This window comes from Emydura macquarii, unplaced genomic scaffold (genome assembly GCF_026122565.2).
Source record: "Emydura macquarii macquarii isolate MOO-44397 ecotype Brisbane River unplaced genomic scaffold, CSIRO-AGI_Emac_v2 contig_968, whole genome shotgun sequence".
NCBI lineage: Eukaryota > Metazoa > Chordata > Testudines > Chelidae > Emydura > Emydura macquarii.
In genome coordinates, this window is record NW_027131105.1 from 17,425,645 (window position 1) to 17,442,549 (window position 16,905).

General features: G+C 43.9%; 1 protein-coding gene across 3 annotated transcripts in view; it reads left to right on the top strand.

Moving 5' to 3' along the window:
• The window catches only part of PLXND1 (plexin D1), a 113,912-nt gene that overhangs the window by 11,782 nt on the left and 85,225 nt on the right, over positions 1 to 16,905 (top strand). For all 3 annotated transcript variants that reach the window (XM_067544353.1, XM_067544354.1, XM_067544355.1), the window contains exon 2: positions 15,404 to 15,580. In XM_067544353.1, coding sequence (XP_067400454.1) covers positions 15,404 to 15,580 — 177 coding nt within the window. The remainder of the gene's footprint in view (positions 1 to 15,403; positions 15,581 to 16,905) is intronic.

The window sequence follows — 16,905 nt, forward strand, 5'->3', positions numbered from 1 at the left end:
CTCTGCAAAGCAGCCATTCCCCGAGTCCTCCCCTAGCTCTCTGGCCACCTCCTTATTTTTCAGTGGGGTGCTATTGGCATACAGAACTTCTCAGGAGAACAAGAACGCAGTTAAGGAGAGAATGGGGAATGGTTTGTGTATTCCCACTTCTTTTCTATATCCAGCCCTCCAGGCCCCTTTTCCTAGTTTTGTTCCTCTGGACTCTACCCAGTGAAGGAGATTATAGGGTCCATGTGATTTATTATTAGCCACACATGTTATTCTGATAGCTAGTTAATATACTTCCAGAAACTCAGAACACGCACTGTTAAACACACCAAGGCACTCCATGAGCTGAACGGGCCAAGGAAGCACAATCAGATCAGATTTAGGCTACAAATCCATGTTTAGATTTAAAACGTAGCAAGGCTTTGATTAGATGCCACCAAAATCTTATCAGCTGTTGTTATGGCATTTGGGGCCAAAATGTAGCTCTCTTGTGAGGTCAGTTGGTCTTGAATGGTGGAAATCTTGCAAGATGAATCTTGTTGTTCACTCAAAACTGCCAACAGCTTGAGCCGGAATTGCTCAAGGATAGCTATTCTTATAAGATTTCAGCTGCATATGAATTAGAACTGGAATTGGAGAATAATCCTCTTGGTTCCAACCCAGATCCAAGACTGCCTAATACTGGGTTTGGACAAACTCAAACACACCTTCTTGTTATTCAAGAGAATTTTTGTCCCACCTCTGTTTTTAAAATATTGAGATCTTCCATACATTTCTGTTTCTGAAATATAAACTTTTTAGTTATTAGATTTTATCCTGCTGTCAGCTGAACATTCCCACTTCTAAAGAACCTTGGGCTGGTAGTGATCAAAAGTCATTGCTCGTTGATGGTTGTCTGGTTGGTAGCTGTAGTGAAATGAGCCAATGAAAACCAGAGTTTCTTGATTTTAGGACATATCCTGGCAAATCTCTGTTCATAGAAAGCTGTACTGGGAAGTCCTAAGTAAAAATTGATGGCAGTTGATGGCACTTTGTTAAAAAGAGGAGCTATAAGGGCTAAGATTTTTATATGATGTAGATAATGGTTTCACAAACAGGTCTCAGAGGTCATTAAATAGGAAGTAGCTTTCAGTTAGATCCCAGCTAGCTGGGAGAAGCATCCCTATTTAAAGAACAACTGATGTAGACAATTTATTTTATTAATAATTTTTTTCCTGTGGTTTGAATCAAGTTCTTCCCTTTGCAACAAACATAAGGGAGGGAAAGCTGACCCATCTTTGCTACTAGATATATTCCCTTCTCGAGTTTCTGAACTGTAGTTGTTATGCAGTATGTTAGCAAGATCTTCGCTGAAATAATTGCTGTCTATTAAGACTCTCATTGCTGTTAAGTTTTAAAGTTTTGGGGAGAATCTGAAATTTAACATTATTTCCCATATACCTCATAATGCTAGTTTTTGGGGTTTTTTTTATGGTTTGTGCTACCACTACAGTCTCCATCACCCAATGGATTTTGATATATTTACTAGATCTTTCCAGACACTCTTGGAAACATCTGTTTCCATAAAACTTGGAGACGGCAGAGCAAAATATGCATGGGGAAAGTAGAGAAAAAAGTTCTTTACATCATCATGACCTGGTAGGATAGATCTCCAACTGTTGAATCAAGTGAGATCAGTGATTTCAACTAGTTTTAAGGTTTTTTTTCCTTGATTTGGATTTATATAACTACTAAAAGAGAGATCCTCAAAAGAAAAAGCTGCTAAGATAAAACACCACAGAGCTAATTAGCCTTGTTACTCCTAACAGTCTGGAGAATGTGACTTGTCTTGTACAGATAGATGCCTGCTGTCACAGGAGAAGGAAAAGTAATGTAGTGGATTGCGGGCATGCCTGGAAGCCAAGTACTCCCTAGTTCTAATCCTGACTTTTCTCATTCATTCTGTGACCTTGGTCAAGCCATTTAATCTTCCTGTCTCAGTTTTCTTAATATTTAACATGGGGCTAATATCACCTACTCCAGAGATGTGTTAGGATAGAGGTGTCAGGACCAAGTCAATGGGAGTTGATGCAGAGTAAGTTAAGCAGGGTTTGGCCCATACAGTGCAGGATTGCCTTTTAAGTGCTTTCAGTTGTACTCTGCAAAGTTACTTTATAGAAGAGGCATAATCAGATTTCATGTTTCTTGTCGCAGTGATTTATATATAAAGTGTGCGTGCAACTGTGTGATGAAGTCACTTGTGATGCTACGGGGCAGGACTCAACAGCCTGGGGACTCACTTCTAGTATGTGTCATATGTTCCTAAGAGCTCATGCTTCAAAGTTTCAGCCAGTCACCTACAGGGGCTCGGAAAAGCTTGCCTCTCCCCCAGTGTATTCTGTGGGATGGCCATGGCTGGAAATGGCATATTGGAGAGGGAGGGCCAGGGCTCTCAGGTGGCATTGAGTAGTCTCTGTCTCAGATGTGTGGCTAGTTCTTGCTCACATGGTCAGGGTGTAAGTGATTGCCATATGTTGGGTTGGGAAGGAATTTCCCCCTAGGTTGGATTAGCGGTGACCTTCGGGTGGAGGGTTGCCTTCCTCTGCAGCATGTAGGTGTGGGTCACTTGCCAGGATTATCTGGGTATCTCTCACTTGATCATTTCCTTGCCATTGCAGGGGCTTTGGCTGCTGGGTGGTGTTTGTGGCATATGATATACAGGAGGTCAGGCTAAATGATCCGATGGTCTCTTCTGACTTTAAACTCTATGACTCAGTTAACAAGTAAAAGGATTTTTTTCCCCATCTATCAGACCTGAAAACTCCCGTGGGATCTGAGAGTAAAGTTGGGTTGTTTCTTTCTTGGACATCAACACCTTTAGTAAAAGTTCTGCACAGCAAACTATGTCCTCAGTGATGCCTGTGCAGTACAGTTGTCTTCAATAGGTTTGCACAGGGGGAACTATTGGAATTCAATAAACGGTTTTGATTGAAGATGCACAAAAAGGACTAGAATGCTGCTCATTCTCTCAGAACTTTGTTGGTTCTACTGGCCTGAGGAGTAAAATGCCTCTTTGTTACTAGAGTAAGCAGATTTGACTAAGCATGTGCAAAGAACTGCTTGCTCTGTTAAGTAAGAAGGTGCTATTTGTTAATGGCCACTTTTCAGAGCAGACCTGCACTGAAATGTTCCAAAGCACTTTGAAGATGTGAAGTGCTAAGTATTAATAGTAGAGGTATTAAGAAAATAACCTCTGAAGAGTGAGGAACCAAATTTATTGTCAATCTACAGTTCCTACCACTGGGAAGGAGTTAAAATATTTTGAAATCTGTTACCAAAGCTAAACATAAATGAGAAACACAGCTTGAGTGGTGCAAGGGGGCAAGAGCAGCTAACAAAATATAGTCTGAACAGATCAGACGTCTTATTTCAAACAATTTCAAGAGGGACATTTTCGTTTAGCTTTCAAAGCTTGTGTGAATACCCTTGGAATGAAGCACTCTTGGACCGATATATTTCTCTGCTCCCAGGAGAACATAGGCAGAAGAACAGCATTTCCAAGAAGGGTGATTTTTAAAGGACACAGAGGATCTCATTGCTTCAATATACACTATTTTGGCTAGGATGGCCCCTTTGGAGCCTGTTGTTCGTTAATCCTTCCGTTTGCCCATTCTTCAGGGATTTGATTGTATAATCTAGCAGTATTAAATTTAACACAGGCTGAAGACTAACATAATAAGCTTGACCAGTCTTCCTAGCAGCATGAAGGATGCACAGTTTCTGTAAAGGGCAGGCGTTTTAAAAATTCTTTCCACCATTAATAACATTACTACTTTGTTACATATAGATGACGTCCATTCCCCCAGCTCCTTTGCAACATAAAACACCTGCCCTGACAACACCCTTGGACCTTAGCAATACTCAGTGCGGGGGAACTCTGGTAATATTGCAGTCCAGGCCTGAGCGGGGGAGTAGTGAAGCATATAGGTTTCATGTGCAGAACAAGTCCCGTAAGACTCTCAAATTAACATTCAACTTTCTTTACGTTCAGTCTTTGAGTCACGTTTTTCTCCTTCAAGGAAACGAGAGACCTTTCTTTTAAAGAAAGAGAAATTGAGAAAAATGGTGGCGTTCATGTGCCAACACAGAGCTTCTGAGCTAGTGCCAGTGTAGACAAGCCCTTCGCCAGGCAAGCTCCCATCAAAACCATTAAGAAAGAACTTCAAGATTTGGCTTGAAATGAATGAGAATAAAAAGAGGGTAAAGAGGGTTTTATCAGTGGAGAAGAGGGTCTCGAGAAAAAGAGAACTGAAGAGAGGAGAATGAAAGAAATCCTAAGATTGAGAAGCTTTAAGGAAGCTGAAGGGGCAGTTTTCAGCATTGGGGATTACCGGTACATGTGTCCGTTCCGGCAGATGAAACGAGAACGAGTTGGTGAACTGATGTAGTGGTTATTCTTCCCTTTCAAGTGATGCTTCTATTCTGCTTGATGTCATTGACTGTGGTACAGTGAATGCTCATTTGTAAACAAAATGATGAGTCATTAGGGTCTGACAGAGGATATATGTTAATGATTTTTCATTGAGCAATTACATCCATTCAGTGAGCCATTAGCTGTCCTGACTTGGGTCTGGAAACTCCCAGTTTAAATGAATGACTCTGGCACTCTTGCTTCTCAGTGGAGAGTCCAGGTTTTATTCTAAGTGGTGGTGGGAGGAACCTGTTTGTTTTACATACACAGGGATGGCCAGCCAAAGACACTGTGGTGTTTTCTGTATTTAAAATTTATAGGCCCACTGAAAAAGATCTAGGCCCACTGATGTTCCTGACCACTGGCCCAGATCCTTGGTCCTGTTCTGTCCCCTTTACACTGCTCCGGTTGTGCAGAGAGGACGGAAAGCTGGCTTACACAACCAAGCAGGGATTGATTCCCTTTCTCTAGTGGAATCCCCCAGAGGGTTAAAGCTGGCACAACTGACTTTATGCCACCTGCCCCCCAGCATTCAGGGTGTGCTTGTGAGGGAGCTGTCCCTAGAGGGTCATTACCAACCAGCATGAGTTAGTTGATTTAGTCCCCAGCTGCCTCCAGGACTAGTGGGGCAGCAAAAAGTAGTCTAATTCCACCTCTGCTTCCCTTCTCAAGTCTTAGGCATGGACACGTCCAAGAGTCTGGGCCATTCATTCTAGCATAAGCACAGCTGGCTCAAAAAGGAAAATCCCTTCAGTCTAAAAAAGACATGGCAGTGTTTGATACTTTGGATTTATGTGTTCAAAAATCCACATCATAATCCATTGTGGAACAAAATGCTGAAGGTGATGGGCCCAATTCTGACTTCACCTTCATCTGTATTAAACAGGAGTCACTACTGAAGACAGTAGGGTTTCACACTACTGCCTGTGTACAGGAGATTAGGATCGAGCCTAAAGAGTCCATTAAGATTCCTGTGAGATCAGAATCAGGCCTAAGTCTATTAAGATATAAGTACTGGGGACAGAACTGTTTAAAACAAACCAGTTAAGGACATGAAAAGTGGATCTCTCTCTGGATCCAACTGTGGATATTTTTTTATCATTATTTTATTTGTTAGGTTTTAAACCACCTGTCTTTCAATCTGCCAACTTTCCAGCAGTTAGCTTTGCAGCAATTTAGCAAATGTGCCTTTAGACCATTCATTAATTGGGATATTATGGCATTTTTTTGGATCAATGTTTCATTAGAATTAACCCCTTGTTCTCCATCTGGAACAAGAATATGATGATAAAAATTGAAAGCAGATACCTTTATTGGAAAGAAAGAGAATTGGTGAGAGTCTTTTCCTTTGGGATTTATATCAAGAGGATCTACAGTACCTCGCAGAGTAGTTTTAAGCAGGGAAGCAATCATGCAGTTTCATTTACATCCGCTCCTGCTTCCCTAGAGCTGCTAACCTATCCCCTACGGCTCTTTCAGTATTAAAATTTGCATCCTAGAAGCATTGTAGCTGCATAGACTTCAGCAGAGATCAGTTGTTTCAAAAGGCATGAAATAAACACAAACGTTTATAAAAATGATCCTAACAGGTTCTTGTAGATGGTCTCACTTATTATTTGGACAACTGAGTTGCAATGTTGGACCAGATCTTAGTTGGTATAAATTGGCATAACTCCATTAATGTCAACTGTCCTATGCTGATTTACACAAGCCAAGGATCTGGCCCATTGCTGGGTGTGTTGACACCCCCTTTCCCCCCCAAAAAATACTATGATGATTGAGAAGTGAGAAGTGACCCATGGAGAGGACTGATCCAGCTGGAATCGACAGTAGACAGTTATTTATTTATTTATTTATTATTGATTGATTATTTGTATTATGTTAGTGCCCTAGGGACCCCAATCATGGATCAGGACCGAACTGTGCTAGGCGCTGTACAGACGCACAAAAACACTAAAAAGACAGTCCCAAGCCCAAGGAGCTTGCAGTCCAAGCGTCTGTGTACACTTTGAGCTGGGGGTCTAATTCCCAGCTTCAGGAGACATTCTTGTGCGAGCTCGAATCGAGCTAGCGCACTAAAAATAGAGTGTTGTGGCACTGGTGGGCAGGGCTAGCCGCCCCAAATACATACCTGTCTGGGCTGCTCGGCATATTCTTAAGGCAGCTAGCCCCTCCCACTGCTTGCATCGCCATGGCTACGCTCTATTTTAAGTTCGCTCGCTTGATGAGAGCTAGTGCAGCCTATCTCCTCAAACTGGGAATCACAGCCCCAGTTCAAAGTGTAGACATATTCTTAGCAAATACTGTGAACAGGGAGCATTCCATTTAAAATCCTTTTAAAGGAAATGTGTTGTTCTTGTGAAAGGGTGGGGGTTGTTTTTTTCTCTTCAACGAGTCTTGGGAGAAATTCAGTTTTTTATCAGTGGTTTTCAGCCTGAGTTAGAATCAATGTCATAAATGCATCAGATGGTTGAGAGGGTATGGTGACTTGTCGCCTGTTTTGGTCTGAAAAATCTGGTGGGAAGTTACACCAGTTTTCTGACAATGCCTCCTTGCGCGGCAGCGCTACAATCAGAGTGGCTGCTTCAGTTTCCATAGCCTGAAACCTTGTCTACATGTAGAGCTTAGGTCAACCTAGCTATGTTGCTCAGGGTGGGTGAAAAATTCACCCTACTGACACATAGTTAAGCAGACCTAACCCCCTGTGTAGACACTGCTAGGTTGATGGAAGAATTTTCCATTGACCAAACTACGGCCTCTCAAGGAGATGGGTTTATTACAGCGACCGTCACTGTTTCAAGTGTCTACAATGCTACAGCTATGCCACCGTAGTGCTTGTAGTGTAGCTCTACCCTCAGCAGGATTACGTTTTCATCCAGGTATGCTAAAACCCTGATTTTTGACAGTTCTGGTTGCAACACTCCAGCAGATAAATGCTTGATCGTGTGCACAAACTGCTGGCATTACTGAGAGCCCTACATAATGAATAGACCACTGCTGGGAAGAACTCTGTGGCTGGGTCTGGGTTTGCTGTGTTTTTTGTTTGTGTAATGTGGCTGTCTCTGTCCGCAACTATCCCTCTTTTTCTCGTTCTGCTTTAGTATCTACAACTCCTGGAAGAAGAGTATTTCCCTGCAGTGTATTTTTTACCTGGAATTCAGAGCCCTCTCTTCTCCCCAGATGATTCCTAAATTATTTGGAATGTTCTGTCTGCATGTCATAGCTCTTCCTGACTTGTACCTAAACGTTAATAAAAGCTAATGGTTTACATTAAGAAAGGCAAGAGATAAAGCGAGGGCCCGTTTATCACAGAATTAATGGCCTGAAAATGTCAGTTGTGTAGGGGCAACTGCCAAATATTGAGCCTCTGAAGATGATTGTAAGTCCCACAAATCAACAAGTTGGAGCGGATTATCTAATGCTAGCTGTGTCATTTTCCCAGGACTCCAGGCATGTTAGAAGCCAGCAGTTTAATCCACTCTGATAAGAGGCATGAGGGAGTTAGACCCTTCTTCCACTTACTGTTCCACTGTAATGCTTTCAGACCTGCTGCGGCAAAGGAAGAAGAAGCTTTACTAAAGCAGAGGCATGCAGGTTTTTCAAGCTGCGGCCTGGTTTTGATTCATAAACTCCGGCATTTCAAGTTGCACGAGAATTATTTTTAAGGTCACAAACACAGGAAACAAAAATCAGTACATTTCATGGATTTCCTGAGTATTGCCTCACCACTCCTCTTCCTCCCTCTGTTTCCAGCAGACTTCCTTCCAAAGTTGACATCCTGCAATCTAGCCTCTTGTTCAGAGCTCTTGGGGATGAAATAATCGTGATGGAAACTTTGGTAAATCATTTTTCAGTTCATGGCCATTTTAAGGGTGAGATAAAGAAGAACTGTCCTTATGCCATATAATAGCTTGTGGTTTTAGATGGGATAGGATTTTAAATCTTTTATCTTTCTTTTGAGATCATATTCAAGAGCTGATCTAACTAAACCTCCTCTTAGACTTTATTTAGGACTTGAGTCAATTTGTACCTTTTGTGAATAATAGTGAAAATACATATTGTAAAAGCCCTGCTAGAGAGCATATGAGTGAGTGTATCACTGTCCTCAACTGGATGGAAACAGCTGCTTAGCTGTGCGTGTATCATAGGGCCCATACTGTTAACAGCTAGTGGGGATTCTCCTTTAGCTCAAGTGTCAGGGAGCTGTGTTTTGGAGTTGAAGGATCCAAATTCTAGCCCTACTATTCCTATGAATTTCTGAGTGGCCCTGGTGTGTAGTAGAAAGACAGTCATGAAATGTAAATAATCATGGATTTGTTACAATATGTAAAAGATAAAATTTTGTAGATATTGGAACAAATTCTGTGTTCAGCCCCCCTACTCCACCGCACCCCAGTCCCTCTTGTATAACCGAGAGTAGAAATTGGCCTTTCTGTACCTAAAATCACTTTTATTCTTAAGAGTTTGTGTGAGTGGGATTCACATAGCTAAAGTGATATTTCAGTGCATGCAGAAGCTTGATCACCTCCAGTTTTCCATAAAATAACAGAGTTAAAATGTATCTTGGTACCGCACTTTACAGACCAAGAAACAAGGGATAAATGACTCCCACCCTAGAATCCAAGCCAGGGGAACACTTCATGTTCCTGATGGCTGTCTTTGGAGGAAATGATGTAATCTGAAGAAAGGTGTTTTAGGGAGGAAGAATGTGTGCAAATTTCTGTCTATATTAGAATGGACACATCCTGTTTACCATAAAGCGTTTGGCAGCTATCTTAGCTCAGCAACTTAAAATTTACAAACATGCAGACACAGAAAAGAAAGGACCTTCCACTCCACTCTGCAATATGCAAAAGGAAAGAATTAAATCCTTCTAATTGGGAGTGGGTGATCTTTGCAAGAATAGAGATATCTATCATATCAGTGGACTGCTTCTCTGAAGAGGTGTGTCTGACTCCTTCTGGGACCTTGGTCAAATCACTTAACCACTCTATGCCTCAGTTTCCTCATCTGTAAAATGGGGATTATCACACCTCTGTGTCATGAGCTCTGTGTAGTTAATATTTGTAAAGAGCTTTGAGGATGAAAAAACTAAGGATAATAACTATCAGTATGACAAATAAATAAAACCCTGGTCAGATACATTTGTAAATGTTTGGCTGTATATAGAAGGGAGTATTAAATAGGAAAAATGAATGGCTTGTCATATCCTGTGCATATTAAAAGGGAATTGAGTTGTCCAGTTTCAGGAGAAAATATGAACACTTTTTAGGAGACTGGGTTGAGATTTTTTTTTAACAAAAACTAATGGTGTAAAAATACAAAATACTTTGAGCAAAGTCATTCACGTTTGCACCGCTTCATGCAAGGGCTTGGTCCCTTGGAAGCCGCACCATAACTCTGAGTGGATGTTGCCCCTTTCTTGGCACATGCTTCAGCAGAAAAGTTTTTCAAATCAGCTTTTGTTACTTCCTGTCTGATGCGTTGCTTGTGAATAACGCTGGTGTCTGCCGGGGAGTGGGGGAGGGGACGGGAGACTGAGTATCATGTTGGTTTTCTTGAATAAAACTTAGTCTGTAGCTTGTGGCCATAACGTTGCATTTGAGCAGCAGTGTGGAGGTGAGTGCTGGAAATTTTTCACAAGCCTTTTACTCTATCTGGGCAGCAAATTAAGATTTCCCTGGATTCTTCAAGAAGGGAATGGTTTCCTGTGAGGTACATGCGCATGGACAATACTGTAGGTCTTCTCCACAGAATTGCTAAAAGTATCCCTAAGCAAGAGTCTGCTCTGCAATCATGAGGTGTGATAGCAGCAGCAGGAGCTGACATACCGGAGGGAACTGTAATCTAGCAAGCTCAGGTCCTCAAGCAGTGAAGCCACAGCAGCGCGGGCTGTACAGACACGTCTGGAACCCTGGGTAATTATTCACAGGCTAACCCGCATGGAAGCTGACACGGCTGCAGCTTCACTGCTCCAGTACCTAAGCCAACTAGATTAAAGCTAGCTCGGGTATGTCTACACAAGCTGCAATCAAAGTGTAGATCAGTGGTTCTCAGTCTATTTACCATTGTGGGTTGCATATGCAGCTCTCTATGTATTATGTGGGCTGCCTCCACACAAAATATATACTACCTGTATAGCCCTGAGGATGTCACATGGGCCGCAGCTGTCTGCTGATTGGGCCGTGCGTGGAGAACCACTGGTGTAGACATACCTGAAGATTATGGCAGTGATGATGCCAACTGTGCAAGTGACACCAGTGTCGTATGGATGCCTGCTCCGGATTCCTGAGCTGGCACTTGGAATGACCAAAGTACAGACTGCTCCCTAGAGAATCCACTCCAGCCTAGCGGGTGCTGTGCTACCTACACCCTAATGTGTGGGGAGCAGGCCAGGGGCAGGGGCACTAGATCTGTGACCGTACATTCCAGCTGTGTAGCAGTGGGTGTGGGAGCTGTAAAGTTTACTGAAGGGCTGAGACTGAGGTAGTCGCTGCAGAGAGCACTTCTGACTTTTCCTGCCCTGGACAGAGCATTCCTTCCCTACACAGAGACCCCAGCCCACACAGCAGAGTTACTCAGCATGCATGCTGAGCTCAGGATTTGGCCCTTAGTATCAAGAGATGGGGCCAGAAGCAAAGCAGGGCTCGGGAATTTGAATACCTCCAAAGTTGGGGGATGACCAGACCCAGGGATCTGGTTTGGGCCCATTTCTGTTAATAAAAAACTAATCTACAGTAAAGATACACTCTCCAGGCAGGAATGTTCCTAAACAGGCTGATTGTCAATGATTTCCATGTTGTACGAGCAGCTCCGTACAACGGCAGTAAGGACCTAATAATAAAATCAAAGTAATAAACTGCCAAAAAAGCAAAGTGTAATGCACTTGTCAAGTTCCTCTTTTTCTTTAACCCAGCATATTGTGGCTATTGGGGCTTGCGTGTGTTTAGGACTGCATGCTGATTTGAGACCCCGATAGACAGTACTGTATGAGCTGCAGTTAGGCCCAGAGCAGTATGTTAATGAGAGAGCAGCATCCTCAGACTCCCACATTTTGATCGGTTCAAATCAGCACCATCTGCCGTCACTCTGAAGGCATTGTTTGCATTGGGCTGCAGTTCAGTAAGGTAATTAAGGTACATATCCAGCTTTAAGCATGTAAGTAACCCTATTGAAGTCAATGGGACTGTTCCCAAGCTTAAGGTTAGCTACATGCGTAAGTATCTTGCTGACTTGGAATCTTGATTTCTCATTCTTTTAGGCTAGTGTAACAGCTGGAGGTCACCCCCATAAATATCTGACCTTCCTGCAATTGTTAGGGTGTCAGCTGTATAGCCATATACCAGCAAGCAGCAGAGGTGACACTACATTGGCTACTTACGTGAAGATGAGCAGTGGAAATGACACCACAGATGACATTATAATAGCTGTAGAAACATACCAGTCATTCATATGGCTTTAGGTGAAGCCATGGCATTTCATAAAAGCCGATGTGTGGGAGTCTCCAGGTAAATTTTTAACAGCGCTGCTGTTGTGATGTTTGAATGCTGTCAAATCCATCCACATTGTCAGAATAGAAATTGCAAGGAGAGTCACACAGGAGACAGCCGGGGAAAAGGCCATAAATTTCGGACATGTCTTGGAGGACCCAGGTGATCTGTGTAAGTCCCCGGCAGGGTTGCCAATGCTGTGTGGCAAAGAAAGAGCCTTTGAGGGCAATGTTAGTGAGCTGGGGGAATTTGGCTGTTTTGGCTTGCTCTGCAGATGGGCCCAGGTGGCCAAATTCCAATTAGGCATAAACAAAACCATATATGGAGTGGATTGTTCTCTGCCTTTTCTCCTTGTATTGTTATTTGAGTGTAAAGCACTAACAAATCGGAATGGGAACATTCCACGCTCACTTTACACAGCTGTAACCAATGACACAAGGTACAAAGCAAGGGAAAATCAAGGCCAGGGTGCAGTTTTACCTTCCAGTTAATCTGACCCACCACATTTTTGTATTTGTGAAGCAGAGCAGCTTAAAGTCCCTGGTTTTGGTCCATCTCAGGTTGCCCTTTTGCAGATTCAGCCCCTTGGCCTTTACTCTGCTTGAGTGTCGCTTTGAGCATAAGGTTCAACCAGACCTGAAAGGTCAAAGTGAAACTCAATTGAAAATGCCCCCCGGGTCGGGAGCTGAAACCACTGAGTTAAATGTGGTTTCTGCATGGAGCTATAATGTGGGGATCCCCGGACGTAGAGCTCGAGGGAGCCGGGCTGACTCTGGACTGGGGGGTTGGGCCCATGCTTGCCAAAAGTTTTGCAATCCTGGCAGCTGAGGTTCTGTAGTAAGAGCTGAAATATGTTCAAGTCTCTCCTGGCTTAGGGATGTCCACCTCTAAGCTTTAGGTAAAGGTGATGAAGGCTGCCCACCTGGGTCCTGAGGCTGTTTCACAAGGTGTCATGATGAGGTGAAATTCCACTCCCCACCGCCTTAACTCCCTGGAAAATGGGCTAGGTGTGGTGGGCGGTGCAGCCAAGTCACTGACTCACTGCTCTCCGATTATCAAACACTGCGTGTGATGCTGGTCACCCCACTCTAGCATTGATTTGGGCATCAGGAAAGGCTAAATTGTGGCTGCTCGTTCCCCCATGCACAGTGGCAGGGCAGAAGCTCAGGGGAGCCATTTCCCTACTCTTTGCAAACCTGTCAGGTGTAGCCAACTCTTGTGTTATTTGAGTTTTTACTTAAAGCCCCAGCTCCTGGAGTCATGCTGTGATGGGTGAATCATAGCTTCAATTAAAAAAAAAGTAAGTTTCTACCCATTGTGAAGAAAAGCTTAAAAACATTATCTCTCAAAAGCTTTTGAACCAGAATATAATGAACCCAAATTTATTATTTTCAAGCCAATCTCATGATCTTTTTAGAGATCGACTCATGGCTTTGGAATGCTTGGGGCTGGCAATAGTCCTCTTGCAAGGGGCAATTAGTTATTGCACTGCCTGGCCACACGGAGTGGCAGGCTAGCGCAATTTGAGGTAATCCACACTTGAGAGGCTGAGTGGCAAGGGGCATGGCTTGAGGCCTGACAATCCCTTTCTGCACCTGTGCACAAGCGGGGGCTGTCAGCACAGGAGGGAGGGGCCTGCATTGTGCCCTTTGTGGGGATGTATCCATTCCTGCGTGTTCTCCCCAGGATCCCTGGAGCTGTTCCACCTGCCTCACCAGTCCTTCCCTCTGCCACTACCCAGGCTGTGCACCCAGTCCCCAAACCTCGTTCTAGCCACGTTCTAGCCATAATGTCCTGTTGCCTGGAGCCGTCCAAAGGGATTGAGAGACGTGGGGATCCATCAGTGACAAGCAACCCACTCCCTGACCCGGATTGTCTCAGGTTCCTATGTAACCCCCTGCCCTCCCATTCATCGCATGCTCCTTCAGCACTGCTGCACTGCCCTCTCCCTCCCCCCCCCCGCTCAGAAACCCCGAGCCAAGAAGCCCCACAGCCAATTCCTCTCCTCCCAGGGCTTCTTGCCATATTGTGATTCGGCAGCCACCCCAGCCAGGCAGCATGTGGGGGTTGATGGGAAGTGGATGAGTTGTGTAAGACTTTTGTGCCGGGCTTAAACTACGTGGATGGATTTCCCACACACACAGTTTAAAGCAGCAAGTCTCTGGCCTGTGGGACAGCAAAACAAAGAGGATCTATAAAGATCGTAGAGGATAACAAGCTTTGCAGACGGAGTGCAAGGGAAGTGAATTTTTTTTAAAAGCAGTTTTCAGTATAACTGTTGTCAGCTGCTTGTTCTCTCTGGACTCAGACGAAGGAGGATGCTAGCAAATTCCTTGCCCAGGGCTCTGGTATCCCTTAAGAATTAAACTCTTCTGGCTGCCTGCTCTGATCTAATTTTGTCACTCCAGTATCCTGCTGTCTTTCTGTGCCACTAGCCTTGGGCCCGATCCAGCTTCCTACACCCTTACTGACAGTGAGCAGCACCCTACTCCACAGATCATCCCATTGACGTCAATGGGCCGTTCATGGAGTGATGTACTACTTAACATGATTAAGGGCATCAGAATGCAGCCCTTTAAGATCAGTGGAAACTTTGCCCTGGACTTCAGTAGGAGCAGGATTGGACCTGAGTTTATAGCCCTCAGTCTCAGCAAAGTTGGTTCATATGAAAATGATATTCAGGGTCATCTAAAAACAGTCCTGCCTACACTTGCATTTTTAAGGAAAAGAGGGAAAAAATGGCATCTAGGTTGCCAGCTGTCTTCAGGTTTGAGCGATTCAATACTTTCCACAAGGACCCAGGGTTCAACAATGCCTAACCTGGGATTACAAATAAGTGTAGACACTCAAGCCCTAGATTTAACCAATTGGATCTGGTAAATTGAATTGTGCTAGCACTGGGCTTACATTACAGTGTGGACAGACCCTCAGCAATTAATCCTGTGAGTTGCAGGAAGGATGTGGGAAGTCTCAAAGGCCGTGGAACTAGCATCCTAATCATGCAGAGGCTGGACAGGGAACTCTGCTCTCCTGTGTACCATGGGGCTCTCTCCACATTATTATCACAGGGATTTGCGTAGTGGGTTAAGGAATAAGGCTCTGGCAAATGGATCTAGGGAACACGAGGGCCTCCACACTTGTGCAGACTTGAGGCTTTAGTGGTGATCTCCGAGCAGCTCTGTTGGTTCCTTGCAGTACGGGCAGAAGGATTCTCTTCCCTCAGCCCCTGTGAAGCCCCATAGCACAAAGCCCACTTTGTTGGGTCTGTGCAGTGGTCAACCTTTGGCCCCCCACAGAGCAGATCTACTGAGTAAGAAGGTGCCGCTGCTGCAGCCATTTTCCCATATGTAACTACTCAGGCTTCCCTGTGTACAGCATGGAACCCTCAGTGGGTTGTTTTAACTTGCGTCAAAGGGATCCCAGTGAGAACTGTTTTGTTTTGTTGCCACGCTTTGACATGAATGTTTCTTTACAGCTGCAGCCAGAGCAGTTAGACTGTGGAGCAGCCCATCTCCAGCATCCTTTGGCCATCCTGCAACCCATAAAGGCAACACCAGTGTTCAGATACCAGGGCCTTGCTTCGGTGGCTGTTTCCAGTGTCAATAATTACACGGTCGTGTTTCTGGGCACAGCAAATGGAAGACTCCTAAAGGTAAAAGTAACATGTTACTAGAGAGAGAAGAATGAAGCACTTAAGGGAGTTTGGCTTACGAATTGGTGGTGGGATATGAAACCTTTCACCTCATGGACCATTGGTTTGTATAGTTCTCAGGACGGTAATAACTGAAAGCTGATGCCGTGCTACCTCATGTGTGTATATCTCTGCAGGCCTCCCAAGCTAAGCAGACCTAGGTTGGTTTATTCCTTTGATGGGTGACTACCTAGTTGCAGTGGAAAGTGGTTTTAGTGATTCACCTCACATAATAGCATGGGGCACTGGGTTACTGAAAGTGTCATCTTTCGATGAGGCATAAAACAATTGACCTCTTGTGGTCATTAAATATCTCATGACATTTTTTCGTAAGAATAGGGTTGTTACTACTTGTGTCCTGGTTAAATGCCAACTTCAATAACTGCACTCTATGTATCTAAATTCCCCTGGCAGTTTCAGCTGGATACATTGCATTTGCTTCCCATCCTACAAATGTTACGTTGCTCTGCTGTGTCCTGTTAATTACCTGTTTTATTCTACCCCAGAGGTGGTTGCAGGGAAATTGGGAGGTTCAGCTACTGTGGGCAAATTACTCTGCAATCCCTGGGTGAAAGGCACTAGAAAAGTGTTGTTATTGTTGATCAACTCAGAATTCTTTGTGGCCTACGTGAAATAAGTTGTCTGTCCCAGTCCAGTTTGCAGTAGAGAGATGTCCCTCTCACGGAAACCACTGTCACCATTGGCATCTTTGTTGTCAGCCTCCACAGAAAGAGGGTTGCCTGACCCTGAGATGTGGCCCTTCCCATGAAGAGCTGAGGCTCATTAACATGGCAGCGTGAAGGAAACGTGCACTGGTGCTGCCCAGGCTGTTACTACACTGAGAATAAAGAGTTCTGTCTTCAGGACTTTCAGTACAGCCCATTTATCCATTACTGTATTCACGGTAATAGAAAAAAATACCATTCAAATAGTTTGCTCTGAGCACAGGCTTTCATTCTGCAATAACAAAGTACCTGGATGTTACTTTAATCTAAACAATGATATACACTGCCTGGTAATTGGTATCTGTTAATCGGTATTGAAGGCTACAGTGTGAGGTGTTGTATTTAATATAATGGAGAAACAAAAGACGGCATTTGAAATGCTATTTTACAGCATTTAATTATTAACAGTGTCTTCTAATAAATCCTTCCATTGATTTGATGGGTTTTAAAAGCTCTCTATAGACTGAAGCATCACTGTGTGATCATTCCCCCATACTAAGCTCTGAAGCAGGTGCGAATCCATGCATGTAATATACCTATTGTATCTCTGTTGAAACAATG